At 57.9% G+C, this 20438-nt stretch overlaps 1 protein-coding gene across 4 annotated transcripts in view; it reads right to left on the reverse strand.

Annotated features, from left to right (window-relative positions):
* Positions 1-1877: 1877 nt before the first annotated feature.
* MYO18A (myosin XVIIIA) overlaps positions 1878-20438 on the reverse strand; it is a 130743-nt gene continuing 112182 nt past the window's right edge. For 2 of the 4 annotated variants that reach the window (XM_084650837.1, XM_084650836.1), the window contains 4 exons: positions 19982-20121; positions 18797-18841; positions 13817-13939; positions 1878-3326 (listed from right to left, as the gene is read on the reverse strand). In XM_084650837.1, the coding sequence (XP_084506963.1) occupies positions 3179-3326; positions 13817-13939; positions 18797-18841; positions 19982-20121 (456 nt within the window). In that variant the 3' untranslated portion in view covers positions 1878-3178. Of the gene's footprint in view, positions 3327-11120; positions 12469-13812; positions 13940-18796; positions 18842-19981; positions 20122-20438 lie in introns of all 4 variants that reach the window. The other 2 variants (XM_084650839.1, XM_084650838.1) reach the window with 2 other exon arrangements.

Raw genomic sequence — 20438 nt, forward strand, 5'->3', positions numbered from 1 at the left:
CCCTGCTCCCCCAGAAGGACGTGATTGAGGGGTCCTGGTTGTACCCACAAGCTCTGTTTTTGGACTGTGTTCCTGTTGTCCAATAAACCTTCTGTTTTACTGGCTGGCTGAGAGTCTCAGTGGATCCCAGGAAGAGGGGTGCAGGGCCTGGACTCCCCCACACTCCGTGACAATTACCCCTTTACGGAGATGCCCAAACTGACTCCGACCAGCAGCACGAGCAGGAGCCACGAGGCAGCAGGCAAGTTGGGGTGGGGTGACGGACCACCAAGGCCTGCCCCTGGTGAGACAGTAGGCGAGCACGGACCGGGCGCTACCTTAGGGGAGGCAGGAAAGGGACCTGGAACGCGCCCAGCTGCTGCAGGCGTGGAGACAAAGCAGGGGGGCTCGGGCCTGGGAGAAGAGCTGGGCTGCCTGTGCTGGGGAGAGAGGCAGGAGATGCTGCCAGCCGGGGCTCTTCCATTGTCATGCAAGGCCCCAGGGATCCGCATTCCTGGTGAGACCCCACCCTGCGTTGTGGCAAACGCCCAGCCCCCAACAGGAGCATGGGGATTATGGACGCACTGGAGGGGCCATGGCAAGGAACAGGGGAAGCAGGACCTGGCCCAGGGGCATTCAGACCTGGCCCAGCACCATGGTCTCTGCAGGGTGTTTGCCTGGTTACCGCATCAGCAGGGATGGATGGGGCTGAGGCTGCCCGCTCAGGAAGTGGGTGCTGGTGCAGCAGGGGTGGGAGGGAGCCGTCGTGTGGGTGAATTGAGGGGGGCAGAGAGGCAGGCAAGGGCCACGTGTGACTGTGACAGGGGTACAAGGCCCCGTCTGAGAGGCTGAACCCCATGCCAAGCCGGCCTGAGCCCAAAGGCTGGGGCTTCACTGCTCGACTCCACTCACCGACTGTTCACGCCGGGACACGTCTCTCTGGGTGATTATGCTGAGCAGCAGACAGGTGGGTCAGCCTACGGCACCCGAGCACTTGGCATGCACCATCTGCTCCAAACAAGCCGAGATTTGTGGCTGAGATTCCTTGGGCACCTCTTCTCCTGGAGCACCTGGCACTTGAAACATTGCAAGCCCCACGCGGCCTGGCCCCGGCTCCTCTCCCCAGCCCCAGCGCACTAGCTGCACTAACAGCCGTAGGGTTGGAGTGGGCAGGCAGCTGCAGGGACTGGGGCCAGGAGATCATCCACGGCTGGGCCCTCAACTAACAGAGCCAGGGCTCCAGCACGGGACTTCTGTTCAGGACGGGCTAAGAGGGCCGCCGGGGATAGGAGCGAGTGGGAAGCAAAGCTCCAAGACAGTCACAGGTCAGCTGTGCCTGAAAGCCCTGCCAGAGCCTCGTGGCCCCTGGCCATCCACACCAAGCCTCAGGAGCTCCCAGCCTGCACCCCAGGCCCCAGGGAGCTCGAACGGCCGAGCAGCTCTGCCCTGGCTGCGGGCGGACTCCAGCCCCCTCACTAGTTGCTGGGAGTGAACAGGTCCGACCCTGCACTTAGCATCCGACTTCTGGGGGACTTGAGAACGAAGACACAAGACCTGAGCCAGCACAGATCTTCCTCCCTGCACCGCGACACCAGGTTCATCCCACAACCCCAGGAACCAGGCCGTGGCCACACTTTGTGACAGGCGTAGGGGGAAGCTTGGCTGCTGCCGGCACGGAAATGCCACGCTGGGTTACCTCACATCGCTGCACCCCGCATCCCTCCCCAAAAGCTTCACCCCTGCAGGCTCCATGCCCTGCGCAGCTTTCGCACTGCTACCCGCAGTAAAACCACCACTTCCTGTCCGAGTGCTAAACCCGGCCACGCCGGTGCACCCCCGCCCCCACCTCACGTCCCCTCCCCGCACTGCAACAAACCACCCGAGGGGAGGAGCCAGCGTCACCAGCCATAAATGACATTTAATATTTAAACGGGCAGGAAAAGACGCACAGCCGAACTAGTGCAAACCAGACAGGCAGGGCTGGGCAGCTCCCCAGTGTCCAGTCCAGCTGCTGAGAAGTCAGCAGAGATGACCACACCCGCACAGCTGGCTCCGGGGACATGGGGCAGCCGCTGAGTCCTGGAGGCAGCAGCGTCAGTAGGGGGGCATCTGTGGAGAAGAGCCCACTTCCAAAGTGAGCAGATGCAGTTATTCTGGATGCCCAGAGGAGGCGCCGTGGAGCTCCTGCCCAGAGGCTCAGCAGACAGCGTGGGTGTGAATGAATGTGTGTGCCCCGCAGAGCGCCTGCCACATATGCTCTCCAGACACCGCGTGTGCACGTGCGTGTGGACGGGGCAGGGTTACAATTTATTTCAAACAAAACTGTGTGCTAGGCACAAGCCCCTGGAAAAAGAAATGACCCAAAATAAATCACCATGCCTGGGGAACAGAAAACCATGTGCAAGGAAAGCCCACATGCAGCAGCAGAGTGAGCGTGAGTGTGCGAAATGCACACCCAGGCGTGCCTGGACTGTGCTGTCACACGCAGATCCCCGCTGACAGCTGCACCAGGAAACCAGCTTCATTCTTCGCTGGGGTTTTTAAGCCAGATCAGAAAGTGTCACCTTTGGCTCAGCTGAAAGGGAAGGAGTGACGGTGGAAACGGGTGCTGCCAGGGCCCCTCCCGTCTGCGCCAGACACACACGGGCGGGGGGGGGGGTAAGTTATAAAATAAAAAGACAGCAGGCACTGAGGAGGAAAAAAGCCCCTGAAGACCAGCTCAGCTTCCCCTCCACTGAGAATGGAGCAGCAATGGAGGTGGCCATGGGGGTCGCGGGGGTGGGGCAAGCTGGCAGGAACTGGGGGAAGGAACACTGACCAGCCCCACAATGCCCAGTCTGGTCCGGAGGTGCCAGCTCACCCCATCCGAGGGCACTGCAGCTGCTGTCGGCCAGCCTGGCTGGTGCCTCGCCCGCGCGGACAGGGCTGCGTTCGCTCAGAGGGAGGGGTCGGAGGAGAGGGCTTCAGATGAACATTTTCCACCATGCAGGACATACTGGGTGCACACAAGACATCGGAGGTGGTGACAATCTGTAAACGCAGCATTTCCCAGGCAAGGCGCTTGCCAAGGGGCCATCAGGAGCTCTCTGGAGGCTGGTCTGAGGGTCGCCGAGGCCTGGCATGGGCCAGCTCACGGATCTGTGAGGCAGAGTATTTCTGAGGCTGTGGAAAATGCGTCCCTCCAGGCAGCCTCCCGGGGCTATGCTGAGGTTTCCGCTGGCTTGCTCTCTGTGTCGCTGTCACTCAGGTGGCTCCTGGAGGAGTACCTGGACCTGTGCGTGCTTTCCAAAGGGGCTCGCTCCTCCTCCGATTTGTCGCAGGCGAACTGTCGGCGGTAGCCTGGGGGGCTGCACAGAGGGAACAAGGCAGTTGGCAAACAGGTAGGGAAGAGCAGATATCACCTCGGCACACGCTCCCGCTGGGAGATGCATGTCAGACCCTGCCTTGAGCAGCAGCGCTCCCCGCGTGAGGCTGGGCTCCCTTCCAGTGCCCACCCCAGGGCTCAGATCCAAACCCCCAAACCTCAACATAAGCCAGCCAGAGCCTCGGCCGGGCAGCGGGGAGGCCAGGCCACGGCAGCTGCCTGGCCATGCCGCAGGAAAGTGGGTTGGTGGGGTGGAGGCCAGTTCCCAGTGACTGGGCCATGGTGGGCAGTCTCTGCAGGCACAAGGCCTCTTATCCTGGGAGGGGACTCAGAGGAGCAGGCCCCCAGCTTTCCTCAGCACCCAGCTCCCTGGCTGCCCCACCCCTGCAAGGAAACGCCTCCTCTCCGCCGCGGGCACCAGCGCCAGGCAGGTGGGGGGGGGGCGGAGGATGGGACCGCACTGTGCTCCCAAGTGTCAGCTGTTCTGCCCCCTAGGACTGTGCTGGGAGGGGGGATCCCTGCTCTGCGGGGGGTGGGTCTCTGTGGGGAGGTGCTGATCTGTGAGGGGGCGGAGGGTGCTGGGCAGTGGGGGAGGTTTGTGTGTTTTGGAGTGCTAGGCAGTGGGGAGTGTGTGTGGAGTGCCGTGTAGTTGTAGGGGGGGGCTGTGGGGAAGGGCATTGGGTAGTACAGGCTGCGGGAGCTCTGCGTGCGTTGGGGTGCCAGGCACTTGTGGGGCTGTGGGTGGGGGGAGTGCTGGGCAGGGGTGGTGGTGTGCAGGGCAGTTGTGGGCGGGGGGGTGCTTGGCATTGTGGGTCCAGGGGAAGCTGGGCATAGGAAGCTGGGGGGGGGGGGGGACTGTGTGGTGCGGCATGGGCCCCCCCAGAGGCAGCACAGGGCTGGGCAGGCCAGTGTGCATCTCCCGGCTCAGTGCGCTATTGTCCTGTGCTGATGGCCACTCGAGCTCGCAGGGATCTGAACCCCTGCCGCAGCTCTGCTCCTGTGCACAGCCTTCTACACCGCCCCCCTCCTCGTGCCCTCTTCGCCAACCCTGAGCGCGGGCCCCAGGCCCTGCAGCCAGCCAGCTGGGGGAGCCGAGCAGGACTGAGCCCCGATGAGTGAGATAGTGAGGGGGCCCGTCCGTTATGGGGACACGGGCACAGCCTGCCCCCACCCCTGGAGAACACCCAGATGTTAGGGGATGGGCTGTGCTTTAATGGCAGCCTTGGGATTGGTCTCTGCCTGTTTCCCAGTTGCAATCAGGGGGACCAGCCAGGGGGTGAGGAGTAGCTAACATTTGCAAAGGGCTTTAGACCTCAGGTCAAAGGGACTCCAGGAAGACCGAGCCTCACTACAGCGTTCCAACATTTACTTGGCGCTGGGACACCTCAGCACAGCACCAGCAGCCTTCCACCGCTCTCTGCCCTGCTTTGGGCCGGGGAACAGCTAAGCAAACTTGCCAGCACATGTCCATGGCAAGCGGCAGCTAAGCATCCGACTGAGACAACAGCAAATACGCCCCAGGATCCCTCACTGCTCGCACTGCCACCTCTCCACCACTACTCCACGCAGGACCGAGACACCGGGTGCTACCCAGACCCTGCTTGGAGACAGGGGCCCATTTTATAGATTGGGAAACAGGCAGAAAGGAGGGAACGGACTTGCATCCAAGATCTTTAAAAGAGCTGGCTGAGGAGCTTGCTGGATTTTGGATTTTCAGTAAGTCCTGCAGCACTGGGGAAGTGTCCAGAAAATGGAAGAAAGCATTAAAAGAGTAAATGGGATGACCAGGGTCATTATAGGCCTGTCATTGATCCCAGGCAAGATAATGGAGCCACTGACACAGGACTTGATTAATGAAGAATTAAAGGAGGGTAATACAATTAATTATATGGAAAATAGGTCTGCTCAAACTAATTGGATATCTCTTTTTGACGCGAGTACAAGTTTGGCTGATAAAAGTCATAGTGTTGACATCATATACATAGATTCTCTAAGGTGTTTGGGTTGGTTCAGCATGACATTTAGATTAAAAACTAGAAAGCTATAAAATTAAGATAGCACACGTTACAGGGAGTAAAAGCTGGCTGGCTACCGGACAGGCTTCCAAATACAAGTTGAAATGGGGAATCATCATTGAGCGCGTGAATTTTTAGCAGGGTCCTGCAGGGATCAGTCCTAGGCCTGCGCAATTTCACATTTTTATCAATAGAAAACATAAAATCATCACGGATAAGGTTTGCAGATGACACAAAACTTGGGGGAGTGGTAAACGAGGAGGACAGGTCACTAGTGCAGAGTGATCTGGCTCTGCTGGTAAGCTGAGTGCACGCAGACAATGTGTTGTACTATGTCTAATTGTAAACTAATACACCTGGCAACAAAGCGGCAGGCCCTATTTACAGGATTTTCTACCCTGGGAAGCAGGGACTCTGAAAAGGACTTAGGGGTCGCGATGAAGAATCTGCGGAACGTGAGCTCCCAGTGCGACGTTGTGGCCAAAACAGCTAATGCGAGTGACCTGTGGATATGTAAATAGGGGACTCTCCAGTCGGAGCAGAGAGGTTGTTTTCCCTGTGTGCGGCACTGCAGTGATTACTGCTGGAATCCCGTGTCCAGCTCTGGGGCCTGCAATTCGAGAAGGACGGTGATAAATGGGAGAAGGTTCAGAGAAGAACCACAAGAATGATGCCAGGATTAGACAACCTGCCTTAGAATGCTGAAAGGAGCTCAGTCTATGCAGCTGAACAAAGAGAAGGTTGAGGGATGACTTGATTAATCTAGAAGTATCTACACGGGGAACAAATATTTGACACCGGGATCTTAAGCCGAGCAGAGACGGGTCTAGCAGGGTCCAATGGCTGGAACCTGAAGCGAAACAAAGTCAGACTAGCAATAAGGCGTAAATTTGTAACGGTGAGAGGAATTAACCACTGGGACAATTTACCCAGGGACAGGGCTGTGGGGTGGCGGGGGAAGAACTCTCCATTCCTGACCATTTTAAAATCCCGACTGGATGTTTGTCTTACAGCTCTGCCTTAGGAATCTTGTTGGGGCAGGTCTCTTGCCTGTGCTATCCAGGGGGGTCAGACTACATGATCACAGTGCTCCCTTCTGGCCAGGGAATCCATGAATTGCCCAAGAACACCCAGCAAATCAGCAGCAGGAGGTTCTGGCTCCAGCTGGGCCTCCTGCGGGACAGAGACGCAGGGAAGCAGCTCCCATTGGAATGCAGGGGCAAGGAGGAGATGTTTAAAGTTTCTGTTGTTCCCAAAAGCTGGTTGTGTTTGTGTGGGTGTGTGGGTTAGTGGTTAAGTACTAGCATTCAGCTACGGATAATTGGGAGAGTTGTGCATTGGCATGGATGTTGGGTTCCCCCAAGACCGCCTCTGCCACAGCAGACTGTCAACCTGGCAGCTTTCTTTATGAGGGCTCATTATTCTTTTTTATTATTTTTAAGACATTTTCAGACCATCTGGAGTGATTTACTCTCCCCTGGAGTTAGCAGAGCTAAGCAAGTAATCTGCAGCAAATCATGCATTTGTTGAATTGCACCTCTATCTGCTCAGGAAGACTGTGAAATTGCAGAATTTGTTCATTATTTAAAGTTTTGTGCCTATTTTGTCCCTGTGAAAAGAAATTGCAAATGAGAAAATTCACTATCTGAATTTTGAACTTTGCGCTGGGTAGGCAGTTACCTAGGTCACGTGGGACCATTTCAGTTTCCTGATTGGATAACTGTTACTAAGCAACAGCGCAAATTTTAAAGAAGGGCTTTGCCTTCAGCAAATATTCACCCTGAAAATTTGCTTCCTGCAAGCGTCTGTGCTAGAGAAACTCGTCTGCTCGAGGGTGTGTGGGGTGAGTGTGCCGACAAACCCAACCTCGTATTCCCATCCAACATCTACAGACATTTAAATCCCTGCCTATTCACTCAGCTCCGGGAATCCAGCTCAGCCACCCAAGTCCAGGCGACCTAGCGGGAGCTGACAAGTGGATTTCACTTATATTCAAGGCGGCACATGGCAGGACCAGCAACTGGAAGGTGCGAGGCTACGTTATCCGTCACTGCCTGTTAATTTGTCCTGCTCACCAGTCATCTCACGTGCACACCCCTTCCACTCTGCGCCTTCCCCCGCCTACGTCCCCTCGGAGCCCAGCCGCTGATTCGAACCCTTTAACGCCAGCCTTGGCCAGACAGGAGGAACTGCCGGCTCCATTTCCGTTAGGGCAGCTCCGGCGTCACACACGTTACAAACAAGCAGCGCGGCAGCCCCAGCTGCAGGGGATTGTTCTGGCAATTGAACACTTTAAAAGAATTGTTTAAAAAGCTTCTTTCCTTCTCAGATAATTCTCCCATTCAAAGCTGTCGGAAACAATTTAATACACAAATAAATTCCTGCCAGAAAAAACCTTGGCCCCGACCACAGTCGCTTCCCTTCCCCCTCCCTGCACAGGCTTCCCAGAGCTGCCCTTCCTGACTGGCTTCTCCTGCAGATCTCTGACCTGGGTAAAACGGCGCCCACCTAGCCCCCCGATGCCCACCGGGACCAGCACCTCAGGCCAGGCAGTTCTCCCACTGGCTGCCAGACCAGTGACAGCCTAACACAACCTGCTGTCTGACCGAGGTGGGGAGCTAGCTGGGAATCCTGCCATTTCAATACCCAGATTGTGTCATATGCCAAGTGCTGGGCCCCTCCACCACTCCTCGGGGGGGCAGTGACCCCACACCACCTGCCCACGAGGAGCATTCAGCAGCTTGCAACCCACATTCCCCTAGTGAGCTTGAAAAGCACAGCTGTGCTGCCAAACGTGGGCTCCTGGGGCGTGATCCTGGGACCATTCCACACTCCCCGAGCCCAGCTGCTTCCAGCTCATCCCTCCACATCTCCCACCCAACTGCCTGCTTAAGCAAGAGCCAAAAAGTGACCAGAGCCACAGAACAAGGCCCTGGTTCCACCAGGGAGCCCAGCCACAGTCAGCCAGAGCCTGGTTGCCCCAATTCAGAGCAGTGCTCCTCTCCCGCACCATGTCATATGTACCCGCGTGTGTGTGTGTGGGGTGTCTCTCTCTCTAGGTAACCTGCTGTCCCATAAATCCCAGAATGGTCAGGGTATGGGGATGGCATTGGGGAGCTACACAGAGGAGGGCAAGTGAAGACTCCTATCCCACAGGGAACGCCCAGGGGCCCACAGCACTGCCTGCTTTCCATGTGCAGCACGATACCGGCTTTGCTCATGGGACACATATGGCCAGTTTGCCCTCCTGAATCACATGTCTCCATCCCCAGCGGGAGGAATTCATGGAAAGTTTTCCATTTCCAAGGGGAAGTGGCCAGGGCAGGGCCTGGAGCCCAGCCACTCCCACCGCGCCTTGCCCTTGGAGCGCCTCTGGCACAGGATCAGTGCTGCTCACTAAGCTGCAGTTACACACGGCTGCCCCCTGCCCACCCCCTTGCACAACACACACCCTGCAACGGGTGTGTCAGTAACTCCAGCTGTGCACGGGGCTCCCTAGCAGGCCAGGGACGTCAGGGTGATTCATAGATATTAAGGTCAGAAGGGACCATTATGATCATCTAGTCTGACCTCCTGCAGAATGCAGGTCAGAGAATCTCACCCACCCACTCCTGAGATAAACCTCTCATCTATGTCTGAGCTAGTGAAGTTCTCAAATCATGGTTTAAAGACTTCAAGGAGCAGAGAATCCTCCAGCAAGTGACCCGTGCCCCATGCTACAGAGGAAGGCAAAAAACCTCCAGGGCCTCTTCCAATCTGCCCTGGAGGAAAATTCCTTCCCGACCCCAAATATGGCGATCAGCTGAACCCTGAGCATGTGGGTAAGATTCACCAGCCAGATACAGAGGAAAGAATTCTCTGTAGTAACTCAGATCCCACCCCATCTAGCAGAAGGGTGATGCGCATGCCCTTCTGCTGGTAGACTCCAGTCCTCGTCCCCACCCTTCGCAAGCCGACAGTCTCCGCGCAGGAGGTAGGGGCGCAATCTAGCCCATGGTCCGGGGTGCTGGGAGGGAGGACAAGCCTGTCGGTGTGGGCGCATAACCTGGCTCAGATGGGGACTCAGCAGCAGCAATCACATGGTGCGCGCCCCTGGCCCAGAGTGGGCCAAGGGGAGTCTCAAAGCACCCCCCAGTAAACCACTCTGCCTGGAATTACAAAGGTGGGGGGAAGAGCTCTGCAAAAGGTGACTAATACAGGACAGAGAGCCACCTCCTCCTTCCAGAGCTGAGCACTGCATGCTGGGATGTGTAGTCTCTGCTGGTCACTCTCCATATCGGAGCTGATGATAGCTGCAGATGGTTCTGCTTTATACAGGGATGGCTCTGAACCAGCAGCCCTTGAGCTGAACACCCCTGAACTCTGGGAAGCCTGCACTGTCCACCTTGGTGACAAGCATCCTTGTCTCTCACTGCGTGATGGAGGTGCAGGGCATGACGTTACACAGCACACTCAGTGTGGGAGCTTGAGAGAACCACTGGCTCTGTGGCCAGCAGCCTCGTCTAAGGGTGCCAAGGAGCCCTCAGTTGGGGCCAGCATGGGTGCTTCTGGCTCGGAGTTAAAACATCCCAGAAGTTCTGGCCCAAGAGAAGCAGTCAGTGTGCTCAGGGCTTCCTGCAGGCCAGCAGGGAGAGAGCAAGAGGGCAGGGCATGAAGACATCTGATAATTTCCATGGCTTTTAAAAGTTTGCCCATGAGAATACAGAGGGTCTGCAGCAGTGGGATGTGGGAGCTGTCCACGCCATGGCAGGTTTATTCTGGCAGTACATGCTCCTCATTAAGGCCTTTTTAAATACAGCTCGACGCTTTCTTGCAGTAACTAATCCCCAGTCTGAACCGGGAGATCCTGCAATGCACTGTGACCCATTAATTTCAGGAGAAATAAATACAGCCACGTACTTAACAGTTTCTGAAAGGCCAGGAGGGATTAATGCTTCTCAGTGTCCTGTGCACACCAGCCGCTAATCCCTGGAAGGGATACACTAGCAGAAAAAACCCGCCTACGTCGACAAACCCTTTGTGGATCTTGCCCGCACTCTGCGCGCCCACTGTCTTTGCCTGGATTGCATTGTCACAGGAGCGTATGAAAGCCAGAGGCAGGCCCCACGCCTCACCCCACAGTGAGTTACATGGGGGTGAGGCGTGGGGCTGCAGCAGCTGGAGTGGTGTCCTTTTCCAGCAGGTTTTCAAACGGGCTGGTCTCTGCCAAGCAGCCGCGCCGGCCAAGCCCCACAGCCGTGATGTGGCCTCATGATGAACACAGGCAGCTTCAATGCAGCAGTGGGGTGGAGGGGGCTGACTGACTAAGGTGGGACTCATGCCAGGCTCAGCCCTGGCAGGGTTAGTAACTCAGGAAACAAGCTACACCACACAGGCCTGCAAACCCCAGAGTGCTTTGCCAGCGTCTGCAGCGCGGTGAGCCCCAATGGCCCACCCCTCTCAGAGCAGTGCCAGGATTACAGCCCGCCCAGCGTGGTAAATCAGCTGATCCGCCCTAGCCCAAGACCATTAGGGTTTCCCAGCTCTCTAGACTTGCAGTGTGACTGATTTATCTGGAGTAGCTGGCTTAGCTGGGATCTGTCCCACAGAGAGGCTCCGGCAGCTGGGGGCGGGGCAGTGAGTTCAGAGGCATTCCCCGAGCTAGAGACATGCTGCCGGGTGGGTGGGGCGAGGGGTTAGGGGCAGCAGGGAGTGGAGGGTGAGGGAGGTTAGTGGCACACGGGCATGCTGTCATGCGGCACTGCACACCATTCGGCACCTACTGCCTTAGTCGCTCTCGGGCCGGTAGAGGTATTTCATCATCAGGCTGTCCACCTGCTTCTTCCGCTTCTTCTCCTCCTTCCTCAGGCGCTTGCCTGATTTCTCTGCATCCCGCCCCTCCGCGGCTCCCTCCCCTTCGGAGGCCGGGCTCTTCTTCTTGGGGCCCTTCTTGACACTGGAGCTGCTGTGGTAGGAGCTGGACGAGGAGTCCGAGGAGGACTCCGAATCTGAAGGCAGCTTCTTCTTCTTCTTGGACTTCTTCTTGGCATGCTTCCTGGCGCTCTTCCTGCGCTCCTCCTCCGAGGAATCATCTTCAGAACTGCTGCTGTTCCTCCGGCCCTTGCTGCGGTGAGGCCGGGAGCAGTCCAAGGCAGAGGCGGACCGGCGCAGGCTGCTGAAGGAGCGCTCCGAGCTCTCCGGCCGGGTGGCGCTCCTGGCACTCCGCACGCTCCTCTTGTCCTCCTCCTCTGAGTCTGGGTCCAAGCTGGAGCGCTTGAACTTGATGGGCTTGTAGCTGAGGACCTCATTGATGGCAGCCTCCAGGTCAGGGTCCAGGTAGGAGCGGTGGCTGACGGGCCGGATGTCTGAGACCTCCGGCTGCACCTCGTCGGAGGCGGAGGTCCTGGGCCGGGGGGGCACGGAGAAGCTGCGCCCAAGCGAGTGCTGGCTGTACAGGGAGCGGGTGTCGCTCAGAGCCACACTAGACAAGTCATCCAACTCATCCAGCCGGCTCCTGCTCAGGGAGAGCCGGGAGTCAAGCCGGCTGCCCAGGGTCGAGGTCTCCAGCCCCAGCTCTGCCCGGTGGCTCAGTGGCGGGCTGAGGGCACTGCAGACGCCAGCCAGCGGCTCGCTGAGCCGGGACGTGCTGCACCGCAAGCTGTCCGGGCTTGACAGCGTGAAGCTCAGTGTGGACCTAGCGTCAGCCTCGTCACCTTCCAGCCCGCGCCGGGAGGAGGCAGCCCGGCTGGCCGGGGCAGACAGGGCAGAGGCCTGGTCAAAGTCAGCTGTGGTGACAGACCACCTCTTCTCCAGCCCCGTCCGGGCTCTGCTGCTGGCCTCCGAGAAGGCTTGGGAGATGACAGAGCCCCTGTTGTCAGGGTTCTCGCTGCCTGGGGACTTCTTCCACGAGCAGATGGAGCCGGTCTCCTCCTGGCTGCTGGCCGCCGAGCTGTGCTTGGCCTTGCGGAAAGACCTGTCTGGGGAGGCCGGCCGCTCGCTCAGGGTGGAGAAGAGAGTCTCCTCGTCCCCCTGGCCGCCAATAGAGTCCTTTACGTTGAGGCGTTTCCTGTAGCTCAGGGAGCTCATGACAGAGACCGGCCGCTCCTCGGCCTCTCTGCCTTCCTTCCTCTCCTTGGGGGCCAAGTTCAGGGCCGGCCTTAGGAGAGTGACCAGTGGACAGCAGCAAATGGGGAAGGAGGGGGGAGAGAGAGCAGGTGAGATCAGAGAGACACACCAGGCGAAGGAGAGAGGAAGGCAGCAGAGGAAACCCAGCTAAATAATTTGCCTCAGTGGAAAATAGCTTCCTGGGAAATGTCATGCAAATTAGGGCATTGTTCTATCCCATGGCTTTTATGCCCCTTTAAAACGTTTCATTCAATTATTTCATTGTCAACTACCTGGAGCCACTACCTTTGAGAGCCAACTTCCAAGAAGGTGGAATTATCCCCAAAATGAAACGCTTGACATCTGCACCGCCGAACAAATTAAACCAATTAAGAGAAATAGCCTCGGCTCTTCCCCTGGCTCAGTGGAGGGGGGAGAAGCCCCTGGGATCCCTGAATCCATAGCAGGAAATTGCTTTTATACCAAACCAATCTGTACTCATCAGGCAGTACTTTCCCCAGGAGAAGCTGCTCCAGTCCTCTTCTCCCCGCTCCCGTGGCACTCCAGGCGAGGGGTGCCAGGTCTGCCCAGCCCCGTGGGCACCCCCCTGAGGCACAGGGAAAAGCCACGGACAGGGCCCTGCTCACAGCAATCCCACATGTTGAGTGAACCAAGGGACGGAGCAGTGGGAGCCGGGGGCTTGGTTGCGGCTCCAGCTCAGACGTCTTTGATACCTTCAGATTTATAGTTCTGAAATTCAATGCGCTTAGTTGCCATAGCAATGGCCGCTCTATCCTGAAATCAATGCACACTCCCGTGGGGCCGGGTCTTGGCCTCTCAGGGGCACAAAGCAGGGGAAGCCGGATACTTTTACTGCTCTGCCCACCAGCACCACGCCAGCCACCGGCCCCTGGCCCGGAACCCATGGCTCCTGGCCAGCTGTGGGAGCCATCACTGCAGGCCCCTAGCCCTAACTGGTCAGTGTTCTCCGCAGGGAGCACGTGGCTGGGGGTGGCCTGTGCTTGGCTGCTGGTGTGCTCAGAGGGTTATGCACCCGCCTGGACGGCACAGCCGGGTTGAGCCCTGGCAAACCCTGCACCCCAACGGCGGTTCAGCCCGACCCTGCCCCTCTTGTTCGGGGCTCTGCCGGGCAAGCAACCGCTCTGTCTCCTGCTTGAGTGACGGAGACCAACTCCCTCCCCCACAGGGCTGCTGAGCCAGGGTCCCTGGAAGGGAAGTGCCATGAGAGCTGCCTGGGTGACAGCCCCGGTCCCAGCGACCGCCCCCACGCCACCTCCCCAGCCCCCGCCCGGTTGCTATGAGGAGAAGCGAAAGCAAGTGGCTGTTTCCCCGGGGACGCTGACCGCACACTGACCTGGAGCTCTTCCAGCTGCCGTCATCAGAGACTGCTTTGGAGGAGCCTTTGTTCCTGGAGAGCCATGATTTCACTCCATCCACGCGGTCCTCCAGCTCCGAGTCCACATCGGAGTCACCCTCGCTGCCAGAGGGAAAGATTCAGGTGGGGGGAGATTAGCACCCGAGGCTGGCAGCCTAGCTCCCCTGCCAAGCGGGGTCTGCGTGTGCTGCCCTCCGTGCCCCCAGGAGAATGTTCCCAGCTCAGCCTGGAAGGGGAACAGGCAAGCATCCCACTGGGCTCCCAATCCCTCGATGTGGGCAGAGCCAGCTCAGCCCGGGGGCAGGGCCTGGCAAACGCGTGGCCACCTCTTGGGGCAGGGATCCTACCTCGGACCCCGAGACAAGTGAATCACTCCCAGCAAAGCCCGTCTCCCACACCCCAGCCCACCTGCGAGCTGGCCACGAGTGGGCAGTGCAAGCCGCGCTCTTCCCTGGCCCCGTTTGGCGCTGTGCTATTCAGCGACCCAAGCCAGACGGGGCCGGCTCGGCTCCCATCGACAGGTTCTATGGCTATGTTGTAAGGACAAGGCCGTTGCGTGCAGGGAACAATGTGGTGTGCCATGAACGGCGAGAATGAGGGGCCGGCGTCAGGGCACATTGGGGATTCACGCCCCCTCACCCCCACCCAGGAGCACGCCCCCTGCTGGGGCTCCAGGGACAAATGCCCTATGGCCCTCAGGGACTGTCCCTTTCTCCTACACCACTGCAGCAGCATCCCCAGACCTGGGCATTAGGGGCTCCACATTCACTTCCCCCGCTGGCCAGGCATGGCCCGAGCTGGCTGGCTGATCTGGTACACTGCTTCTGCATGGCTGGGGGAATGTCGTCATCGACTTCAGAGAGCTCCAACGGGCTGTGGACCTGCCCTGCCCACGTTGGAAACACCCACAACGGCAGGGGCGCCGCAGATCTCCTGGCACCAGGCCCACGTCTCGCGGGGCGGGGCAGTGCCCAGACAGGGACCGAGTGGGTGACAGAGGGACGAACAGCACCCAGGAGTCCTGGCTCCCTCTCCTGTGCCCCACTCATGGGCAAGAGCGGCCTCTGCCCGCCTCAGAGCTGTGTCAGACGCTGGCTGAGGTCAGGCTCTGTTTTCAGGGCCTGGCGCAGGGAGGCTGTGGGATGTGAGCTGGCCTTCCCAGGCATGCCTGGGGGACCAAAGCACTGTGAATTAACGCACAGGCATTAAGCCCAGCAGCACAGCTTAGCAATACACAGTGCATCGAGCGCTGCTCCCCCCACATTAACCAGCTCCAGCAGGGCAAGCCCCCTGCAACGCACTGTCAAGGGGATGATGGGATGCCCATTAGCAGGCAGTGCAGTGCGCTGGCTAACTGGCCATGAGGGAGAATGGCGAGGCCCACACCTAGGACAGACACTTTTACTGAGCAGTTCTTACTACTCCAGAAATTTCACATCTCCACAACTGTGCTCTCAATTAGACAAGGGAACTCTGTGCAAAGGGCTCGCGTTAGTTTCATTTAAATACAGCTATATTACGAACCGGCTGCGCCCTTGGATCGATCAGAGCCCTGGGCTCAGAGCCAAGATCCCCTCTAACGGGAGACAGGCAAAGGGAGTTGAAGGAAAAGGGAACTCCTCTTCCAAATGCTTCCCCAAAGGATAGTGGGGCCAGGCCTGTGGGGCTGTGTGTGCATAAGGCAAGGTTTGCAGAGGAGATGCTTGGTAGCACACACATCACCCTGCCATGTGGAACACTGATCTCTGCTCCAGACAGACCTGGGAGCGAAACAGCAAGGGCTGCTGCAGGGCAAAACTGGGATGCACCAGCAGAGCTGCGGGGTGTGGGGGACAGGGCTAGCAGGGGGCTGTGGGTTGGGATTTGAGGGCAGAGCTGGGGGATGGAGGCAGGCAGGAGCCCAGGGCTGGGCTAGCAGAGGGCTGTGGGTTGGAACTGGGGGGCACTAGCAGAGCTGGGAGAGAGGGGAAGGCAGGAGCCCAGGGCTGGGCTAGCAGGGGGCTGCAGCCTGTGTGCATGTGATAGAGAACACACACATGCTCAGGCTGCAGTAGGGCATTGAGGGACACTCAGTTTCTCCGAGGGCAGCCAAACCAGGCCTCGGCTCAACTGGACCCAATAACCCCACATGTTGTGCAATTCTATGTGCCCTGGTGCAGCTGCCCCATGCGCCGCCCACGGTCACTGCAAAGGCACCAGGACGGCTCAACACGAGGCTCTGAATGAACCCGGGACACCTCAGCCAGCCAGTCAAACCCTGTGTTTTTCAGACGGAGAGGTGACCCCAGCAGACCAGTCCTGGGCACAGCAGGGGCCAGCCAGTGGGTTGTGCTCTGCAGACAGCTTCCCCCAGCAATTACACTGACAGCGGCTTGGGATGCAGGCTGAGATGTTTTGTATAAATTTAGAAAAATATTGTTCAACATGTCCCTCACTGTGGATCTGCTGGGCTTCCCCCCAACCCAGGGGATACATTTCCTTTCATCCGTATCAGCAGGAGAGGCCCTTCTGTACAGAATTATGTCCCCGAATAAATAACAAAGGGGAGAAAGAAAAGCAAGAAACAGGCTGCAGTTCTGGGAGCGAGTGAAATTTCAAATTTGCAAAGAGCAGAGGATTGGGAGGGAAATAAGTGGGCTCATTTTATAGGCCTCCATCAAGTGCAAAATTACAGCAAGGAAGAGCTATGTTGATGTCTCTGGGTAAACAGGAGTTTAGCAGACAGAACGGAAATGACTCTGGCAGGCTGGGTGCCCAAGTGTGGCGGGCAGATTTACAGTGGCAGGCGAGCCCCTCCGTAACGCTAGAGCCGCCTGATTTACACACACACATAAAGAAAGCCCTATCTGGCTTAAACCAGCTAATTTATAACCACCGTTCATAACCCTATTGATTGCCTTTAGAAAGAAGGTGCTGTATGCATTGCAAAATCTCTCTCTCCATGTTAAAAGCAGTTCTGTATAAATCTCTGTTAATACATAACTGTTTACTGCTTTCATTAGGGTTATAGCAATAACAACTGTATCTATAAGTAAATCGAAACGTTATTTTTCCTCCCACCTCACTCGGCTCAATAACTCTGCCCTGGCTTCCCCCAGCACTAACTGGCTGGTAAAAGCGAAGGAAGTCTCTTGGGAACCCAAGGTAACTTTGCTAGAATTGCAAGTGTGCCTGGGAACAGATATATAATGTGATCTTAAATGAGCATTTTATCCGCCTAGCCTCAGGGCTCTTCTCTGCCCGGGGAGCACGGGGCGGCATCGCACAGGGGACGGGCTATTATAGACCCGGAATATGAATTCTCCTTGTTCAAGTCAAAGCAACGGGCTGGACCTGATCCTGCAAACGTCTCCCTCCTCTGCAATCTAGCGCAGACAACACCGTTATTTTCCTTAAAAACAACGAGCCCCATAAACAAACTCTGGGGGCAGCTGAGGTTTTAAATCGTCAGAATTAAACTTGATGTCAAACACAATTTATGTCCAGACTAGCGTGCCATTAGTTAACTGGGATCCAAATCACAAGGGAACAAACAAACGGGGACTGAGCTGCGGAGGACATTAATTGTGTGTGACAACAAGGCTCCAATGGCCCTCTATCACTGTTACACACACTTACATTTATCATTAGTTGTTATAGATCCTTCCACAGCCAACGGCCCCTCCTGCCTCAGGAAAGAGACCTTGCTGGCAAAGCCAGTCCAGAGACACTCAAGCCTCGGGTTCCAGGGGACGGCACCTGACGCCTCGGGTTCACATCCAGGGCATGAGGAAGGCTCTGCAAGCCACACAGAGCCGGGCACAGCACAGAGCCCCCCAGGGACCCTTCCGGCGGGGCAGAGCAGCAGCTAATGGCAGAGCAGCCCCAGGCGGGCCCGACGCTCCCAATGGCGCCATTTGCCATCACTAAACCTCGGGCTTCAGGGCATCGCAGCGGGGCACTGAAGGGAATCCCTCAATCTCACCCACATGCAATTGCTCCACTGGCCAGGTGCACCAGGGGGCTTTACACTTTTCTCTGAAGCATCAATCATCAGCTAATGCCAAAGGCCGGAGACCAGCCCAGCTGCTCTGACCCAGCATGGCATCTGAAACCAAACGGCCAATATCCGCTCCCCACAAATCCCCACTCCCTGCCAGCTGCGGCACTGGGGCACTGTGCTGGCTTTGGAGAGGTCAGAAGCCACTGAGAAGGCAAACAACTGGGGACCTGCTTTGCTATCTGTCCTTTCCCAGGTAGGACACACTGCTTATCTGATGGGGCTTCAAGGACAGGGAGCCTGGGGGAGCAGTCACTCTGGGGTGGGGCCTGGGGGGGAGGGGGCACTTGTCCTAGCTTTGCACAGCTTTGCCTGTTGCCTTGTGAGGAGAAGGGATGAGTTATTGTCTCATCATATTCCCAGGACATCCAGATTTATAATTGATTTCCTCTCCGTTCCAGGAGCGGCTACGGAGGACTCCCGGGGGAGAGGCGCAGACTGTCAGTTACACGGGCAGCGTTACCTGCGGACCCTGGTGTGATGCGAACAGCTGCTCCAGGCATGGCTGAAGTGAGCTGTGGGCTGAATGCTCACAATGCAGCCCCTGCAGACTGCCAATCCCAGCATGCAACAGCGTCATCCCGAACCATCCAGCCAGGAGCTGCAGACGCCCCCCACCCAGTGACACAGCCCCCTCCAGATACGGGCCTACGCGATGCGGCTCCAGCACCGGTCCCTCACGGCACCGAGAGGCTCCCGGCGCACCCTCTCCCCAGGTCCCCAGCCCCTGCTGCCAGCGGCGGAGCGCAGCGGTCGGGACGCAGCCCGGTGGCTGCTTATTAGAGGGTTAGGGCTAGTGCACATGCATGGAGTGCGCTGGGGGGGTCGGCATGCAGGGCCCAGCGGCGGGCTCCTTCCAGGCATGCTCGGGGTTAGGAACAAGGGGTTATTGAATTGCGAAGGAGAGTTGAGATCCTCACAGTTTATTCTTTCTTTTCTGATACTTTGTCACCACGTCCTGCAAACTGAGAATGGGGGCGGAAGGGGGCAGGAGGACAAAGAAAATAAATGAACTTAAAGAGGCAAAACGGAACAAAACCACAACAGAAACAAACCAGGGCAAACCAAAGAGCAGAGTCGGGGAGGGGGGAAGGAAGGAGGGGTTGGTGGACAGCAGCACTGTCTCCCGTGTGGAGAGCCCAACGCACCTCCCCACACTTGCAGATTACAGCGCGCCGGGGCCAGGACCAGAACCCAGAGCTGCTAGTCCAGAGTCCTCGCGGCTGGGCCTGGTCTCAGCGCACAGCCCCAGCCCGGTGCCCCAGCCGGTTCCTGGGGTGGCCCTGGAGTTGCTAGCGATGCTTTCTGATGCCGGTTCCTGGGGTGGCTGTACTCTGACATCGCCCATGTTTGTGGTGCAGCAGGCAGCAATCAGCTGCTCCCCCTGCTGGAGGGGGGGGGTGCAGGCGTGCCCCATCATAACACCTAGCTCAGAGAGCATTTTCCAGCCCCAGCTCTCTACGCTCTTTCCCAAGGTCAGTGTCATTACACCCATTTAACAGGTGGGGAAACTGAGGCATGGAGGTGAAATGACTTGTGCAGAGTTCCCCAGCAGGCCACTGGCAGAGTCCCAGTCTAGTGCTCTATCCACTAGCCCACCCCACCTCCCAGCCACTCTCGGAAGGTGCAGTCGCACCCAACACCATAAACAAGTGCTTGCTTTGCAAGCGGCAATGTGAGGCCAAGGCAGGCCGGGCCGGAATTAAGGCAGCTTTTGTCACGGCCAGAAAGCAGGGACTCCCCAGGAACACACTGGCTCGTCCCATAAATTTCCAAGTCTCTGGGAAACAGAAGCTGCTCTCCCGTTTTATGGCGAGGGGAAGTGGGAAGGAAGAGCCTGAACTGGAGCAGGGGGAAGATAAGATCCGACCTGCCTGAATTGCTGCAAGGAATCAGCCCCACACCCAAGCAGCCGCTATCCGGGGTGGGAGGGTGGGGAGGGTGTGTGTGGCTGACTGCAGCATGTCCATGGGGGACCCCACCAGCTTCGCCATGGGGCAGCCCTGCCCAGTCTATTGGGAAGGAATGAGCAGGACTGGGAGTTTCCCGGGCCCTGGCGGGTGAGGGTAGCGGGGGTCTCCGGTAGGTAACCGTGCGGCTCCCACCTGTTGATGAGGTCCTCGTTGTCATCGCTCTCCATCTCGTCCTCGATGGCAGCCTGCAGGTCCCCAATCCGCTTGAACGCCAGCTTCAGGTCCGACTGCAGGCTTTGGTTGGCGGCCTCCAGGCTCTCCAGGTCCATTTCCTTGGGGAGAGTGAACCCAGTGAGCATTGGCTGCAGCCCCATGCCACAGAGAGGCAGCCAGTGCCAGCCTGGAACTGTCACCCCACAGAGGGGCTGGGGTGGCCACAGCTGGAGCATAGCACCCAGTCCCGTCCATCAGGCAGGGAGGGACCAGGGCTGTGCCCAGCATGTCACAGGGCAGTTACACCAGAGCAGATTTGCCCCCTCTCCTCCCCGAGGCAGTTACACCGGGGTGGATTTAGCCCAGCTCCCATTTTTAAAGGGCTATTCTCAAGATGCCCAGCTCCCCGTTTCCCCTGCCAGGCTCTGTTTATGGG

This window comes from Lepidochelys olivacea, assembly GCF_965140295.1.
Source record: "Lepidochelys olivacea isolate rLepOli2 genome assembly, chromosome: 17".
NCBI lineage: Eukaryota > Metazoa > Chordata > Testudines > Cheloniidae > Lepidochelys > Lepidochelys olivacea.